We start from the raw sequence: 6,000 nt of genomic DNA on the forward strand, positions 1-6,000 counted from the left end.
CAGCCAAGTGCTCAACCCCCGTGACCCCAGGGATGCCCCATAAACCAAGAAACCAAGCCCACTGCCATCAAGTTCATTCCTCTTTTTAGTGACCCTCAATAGCCGAAGTTCTCAAATGCAGCTGGTGTATGGCCTCCTTTTCAGAAAAAAAAAAAAAATCACTCCACTCCCCCGCTGGCTATTAAAAACGTTTATCCTGTAACCCATGTGAAAGTTGAACACCGAATCAGGAAGACTAAAGGAGGATTAATGCATTTGAGTGATGGTGCCGGAGAAGAACGTTGAACGTTCCACGTTCTTGCCAAAAGAACAAACAAATCTGTTTGGGAAGAAGTACAGCGTGAATGTTCCTGAGAAGCCAGGCTGGCGAAACGTTGTCTCAGATACTTTTAGATATGTTGTCAAGAGAGACCAGTCCCCAGAGAAGGACATCGTACTTGGTAAAGTAGAGGGGGGCAGCAGAAAGGAGGGAGACCCTCAGCAAGATGGATTGACCCCTTGGTTGCAACGGTGGGCTCAGACGTGAGGACAGACAGCTGTGAGGAGGGTCAGGACAGGGAAGTGCGTCACTTGACATGGGCTCTCACGGGTCAGAAATGAATGACAACACATAACAACTGTAGCCTATAATTCAGGATGAAATATAGGGAATCTGCTTTTGAGAACCGTTCCCCACCCCCACCCCCCCATGGATCCTCTTTGCATTCCCCCCCTTGCTCCCCTCCATGCCCCACAGAGCGCTGCATCGCCAACTTAGGGAAACCCTGCTCGATGGGGTGTCTGGTGCTGTAAGTCATGGCAGGAACAGACCTCCTCAACTTTCTCCCACTGGTAGATTTGAACTCCTGACCTCGAGGTAAGCAGCCGAACGTCTCACCCACAGTGCCGCTAGGGCTGCTACATATCCCATAGGGAAGGCAGAGATCACCACCGGTTGAGACCCCTCATGATAACCCTCTGGAGTGTGAAGCTGTCGTTACAGGCAATACCATGAACCAGTTCACTCTCCAGGTGGTTCCATCTTCCTCCGCCATGTTCTTTCCACATCAAGCGGACTGACAGTTGGCCGTTCCTCTGCCTAATTCACTTTCATTTTTATCCTCAGTGGAGATGAGACTCTCTCAAAGGTTGTCTGGACACCGAGGTCACTAGGTCCTAGGTGTGCCCAGAGCCCAGTTGGAACGGCTCTCCTCACCTCTAGCTGCACCCTCTCTCAGGTTCCCTGGCTTCCTCCCACAGCCCTGCCCGGAACAAACTGGTAGGCCACCTTCTTTGACTGGATTCAACAGCTTCCTCCTTTCTCCCTGCCACCGCTGCCTTTGTTCTTTTTCATTTCCTTTTGCTTTCAACCACACTTCCCTAAAGCACCTCCTGACCTCACTCTTGGGAGGTCTGGGCCTTGCCAGTCATGATGAGCCAGTCTGCTCCCAGGAGCAGTCCCAACACATATCTCAGCTCTCATTTGCTCCAAATGTTCCATACATACCAACACCGGCGACCTTCACAACCCGTCACATGTTGGCTCCTTCCAACCCAATTCCAACCCAGGCAATGGGCCTTTCCATCCTTGAATGGTGTGATGGCCCCAGGGGTCCAGGGGTGTGGAGGCTGCCTGGCAGATCACCTTGTTCAAAGTCATCCTTTTCTCCATTTCTGTACCTTGGAGTTTTTTTCCCCTCCAACTCCAAATAAACTGCTTTCTTTTTCTTTCTTTCTTTTTTTTAAAATACCATTCTTAAAGGCAGGCATGGTTTGAGACTCGGGGGTAAGGGATTGGTCTCTTCATATTACTCTCACTTCCAGTAGTGTGTGTGTTTGAAAAACAGCTGTTCTGAATGAACAGAAGTCACTTATCGGGGGCTGCTACCAAATACTCCTAAGAAGAATTGTTAAGTCACCAACAGGCAGGCAGTACTTTCCTGTTCATCAACCAAGCTGTAGTTCATCAGCTTTAGGTATTTTACAGACTGGTTGCTTTGCTCTCAGGCAGGGTGGGGTAGGACTATGTGAAGGGACCCAGAAGCAAGGAGATGGGGCGACAAGGAGTTGAACCTAACAAAGAAGCAACTGAAGAAACAACTCTCCATTTCTTTTTCTAGTAGAGGTGGGTTAAACCACTTTGAAGAACAATAGGTAGGTCATTTCCAAATAGATGTCCATGGAGCAGAGAAGATGGTTTGTGTGTCACTGTGAAAGGACGAAGAAGAGGGGTGGGGGGTATTAAAAAAATAAAGGACCCAGATCCAACTATACACACACACACACACACACGCACGCACGCACGCACGCACGCACGCACGCACGCCCACCCGCATCAAGCGACACATTCCCAAAGGGAGTTTGGAGTTGAAGCTGACCAGAAGAGAAAGCTCAGAGAGGAGTCCTATGTTTTCAAGATAGTCTTAAACTGGTGATATTCAGTCATCTGCAGATTCTGAAACCCTAGTTTAAGGGAAATACAAAGGCGGTTTCTAGATGTCAATGTGATTTCTCTCTTTTTCTTCTAGCTTGAAGAAGAATTCCAAAGAAAGGCCAACGTATCCTGAGCTTATGGTAAGTATTGTTCAGCAAAGTCCTAGGGAGGGAGGGTAAAGTCACAGAGACCTTCATGTTGAAGGTTCTAGAGGAGCTAATTCATGGAGACATCGGTGACAGGGATCCAACTCCAGCAAAAAGAGCCCAGAGTCTGGTGTCCTTGCTCCTGTCCCTGTGGCTGGCCCCATCAACTTGGACCCTGCTCCATGGTTACCCCTTGCTCAGTGGATCAAACCACCGCCCAGGCCTGTGCTATCCCATGATCACCTATGGATCAGATCAGTGTGATCTGTAGGATGTACTTGGGCTGATATTTGGGAGTAGAGTACCAGGTCTTTCTCCCTCATCTTAGTCTGGAAACTCCCACGAAACCTGTTCAGCCCCAGCAGCACCCATGCCTCTAACTCACAGGCAGGCAGTGGCTGCTCACAAGACAGGTTGCCAGGGAATTGAACCCAGGTCTCCAACAGGGAAGGTGAGCATTCTGTTCCTAGACTGATCTGACAGCCTTCTTGGGACCACTTAGGACAAGGCACCATTCTTCACCAGTTTTTCCAGGCTGTTAAACCCAGTAGGTGCTATAGACTAAGGTATGTTCATCAGAATTGCTTTTTAAAAATTATCTTCAACAAAACAAAACAACCTTATTGCAATCAACTTTATTCCGACTCATAGTGACCCTATCTAGGTTCTCTGAGACTGTCAATCTTGGTGGCAGCAGGCAGCCTAGCCTCAGAGCAGCTAGTGGATTTGAACTGCCTACCATCCGCAAAGTGAGGTTAGCAGTCCAGCACCAAGCCCACAGGGCTACCAGAAAAACAAACCAAATGTATTGCCAGCGGGTGGATTCCGATTCATAGCAACCCTGTAGGGCAGAGTAGAACTGCCCCTGTTGGTTTTCAAGACTGTACTTCTTTAAGGGTTAGGAGAAGTTTCATCTTTCTCCCAAGGAACAGCTCATGTTTCAAACTGCTGACCTTGCAGTTACCAGATCTACGCTTCATGCACTACATCCCCAGGGTTCCACAGTGATTCCAAGAGTCACACAAGGCCAGTATCGAATGAGAGATGCCAGACCCTACGGCATTCCGATAAGGATTTGATAGACTATCTAAGAGTTCATAGATGGACCATTTCGCTGTTTTCTTTATTTTTGTAGGAAAGAGTCATTTTACTTTCTCCATCTAGACAGAGCTTTATTTATTTGAATTATGCGGCCTCACATGCCAGGGCAATATTTGTGCCATCTGTGAACCCCAAACCAACAACAACAAACCCACAAAACCCCAAACCAGTTGCCATCTGAGCCACTTCTGACTCAGGGCCACCTCGGGTGGGTCAGAGGAGAGCTGGGTGCCACGGGATTTTTAGTGGCAGCCTTTTCTGAAATAAATGAGACAACTCTGGGTGGACTGGGACCACCCACCTTGGAGCCAGCATCCAGGTGCCTGAACCATGTGTCCACCCAGCGATTCCTGGTGCACAACTGTGAACCCCAAAGGCAGGGCAGTCCCCCTCTTCTTGTCCCTGACCCTGTTTTGCCAGCACGGAGCCTGGGCCTGCGGGCATTTCCATGGTGTCTTCTGCACTCTGCTCCTGCTGCTGCCCTTGCAATGCTCGGTGCATTGCTTCCACCTGGGACCCGGTTCCCTCCCAGCCTCACAGCCCACACGGAAGGAGGCTCACACTTTCCACTGTGACGGGCCTGCCCGTTCTCCCCTCCCCACCCCTGGCTCCCTCTGCATTTTCCTAGCCCGAGAATAGACTGAAAGATGCCTTCAGGGTGTTTGTTTGTTTTTTAAATAAGACTTCGGTTGGCCACGGAATTCACCCCCAGCTCAGTCTCTCTCCACTGCGCTCAGAGCCACCAGCAGAGCCAGAGGCGAGGTGAGCTTGGCAGAGTTGGCTGCAATCACCCAACCATCTGAGGCTTGGAGTGGCCTGCCTTGATAGGCAGCGGCTTTCCAGTACTTTCTGAAATCTTGAAATGTCAAGAGGATGTGGGAAAGCTAATAAGCACAATGGTACAGTGCTTGGTGAGGGCACTATGTACGTGGTTCCTGGTCAGAAGTTGGGCGGTGATTTCACGGTCCTGGGAGCTTAGTGTGAAGGACCCCCACCCAGTACTCTGGTTAGCACCCAGCTTGTCCCTTCCATGCTCTGAGTCACAGCCCTTCCCAGGGGCCACCTACCTTTCTTTGTGGCTTTCCCGTTGGCATTGTTGGCTCCCAGAGGTGGGCGCTCGGTTCCACACAGCTGACTCATCCAGCCCTCTGCTGTCAGGTTCAAAACCAAATTAGAAAGCCACATGGAGGCACTAGGAAGGTTGCCAAGGAAAACTCCCCAAGTCCCAGGAAGGCGAAGTGCGTCAGCCCCATGTCTGCCTGCAGACTTGCTCTCTTTCCATTGGTTGTTGAAGATAACACCGCTGGGGTGAATTGGTGGCCTTAGGTGGGGACTGCCAGGCTGCTAACCGCAAGGTCAGCAGTTCAAAACCACCAGTTAGTCCTTGGGAGAAAAAGGGAGCTTTCTACTCCTGTACAGAGTGACCATCCTCGGAAACCCACAGGGGGCAGTTGTACCCTGCTCTCCAGGGACTCTGTAGATCGGAACGACTCGATGGCAGGGTTTCCAAGATTCCAAGAGTCCAATAAGCATATTTAATCTACGTACCAAAGAGATCTGTGTATTTGTCTGGAACCACGATTGAGACGATGGTTTTGCTTTTTTCTCTCCCCCCTCCAGCAACACCCTTTTTTCACCTTACACGAATCCAAAGCAACAGATGTGGCATCTTTTGTAAAACTGATTCTTGGAGATTAAAAACAAAGGACTCATTCAGCCGACCCTCCCGTGGATTGGTGGTTTGACAGGGCGAATCAAGGTCACAGACACACCGATGGAGACCCCCGAGAGAGGAGATCGCCTAACCCTGCCGCTTGCTCAGAAGGTTCTCCCCTCCCTTCCCCCACCTCCCCCCACCAAGAGGGCCTTGGAATCTCTAGGATAGAATGAACTCTAGATGGATGACATATGATAAAGGCTTAGGACTGTAAAAAGGTGATTAAATATTTAATGACGTGTCATAAGTCCTTAAGCTTCTCAGTACCCTCTCATTTTGTACAAAAAGGAATGCCTGGGCCGTGGTTTGAGAAAAAAAAAAAAGGTGCTACCGTAGTGATGAAATTGTAAGTAGATCTGTAGTTTGTCCTACTTCTGATTTTAATATTTATGTTTAAGAGGTTGGCCGAAAAGATCCTGTTTGATGTAAGCCAGGAGACACGGCAGGAAGGTTGGGCAGACCGGATTTAGAGGCCTTTGGAGTTTTTTATTCCGTTGTAGCTGACTTGTAGAGGGCATTCTCTGGTCTGCATCTCTGAGAAGATGATCAAAATGTCAATAAGGAGTTTCTCTTGTGAAATGTCTGCTTCTGCTGTCGTGGCCGCTGCCACCTCCCGGACTTCC

The 6,000-nt window shown here is 49.5% G+C and overlaps 1 protein-coding gene across 2 annotated transcripts in view; it reads left to right on the top strand.

Annotated features, from left to right (window-relative positions):
• Positions 1-5,632, top strand: part of MAP2K6 (mitogen-activated protein kinase kinase 6) — a 147,765-nt gene extending 142,133 nt beyond the window's left edge. For both annotated transcript variants that reach the window (XM_045299717.1, XM_004709174.2), the window contains 2 exons: positions 2,508-2,553; positions 5,281-5,632. In XM_045299717.1, coding sequence (XP_045155652.1) covers positions 2,508-2,553; positions 5,281-5,358 — 124 coding nt within the window. In that variant the 3' untranslated portion in view covers positions 5,359-5,632. The remainder of the gene's footprint in view (positions 1-2,507; positions 2,554-5,280) is intronic.
• Positions 5,633-6,000: the final 368 nt, after the last annotated feature.

Source organism: Echinops telfairi, unplaced genomic scaffold (genome assembly GCF_000313985.2).
Source record: "Echinops telfairi isolate 266 unplaced genomic scaffold, ASM31398v2 ScPeMD7_7458;HRSCAF=8496, whole genome shotgun sequence".
In the NCBI taxonomy this organism is placed as follows: Eukaryota; Metazoa; Chordata; class Mammalia; order Afrosoricida; family Tenrecidae; genus Echinops; species Echinops telfairi.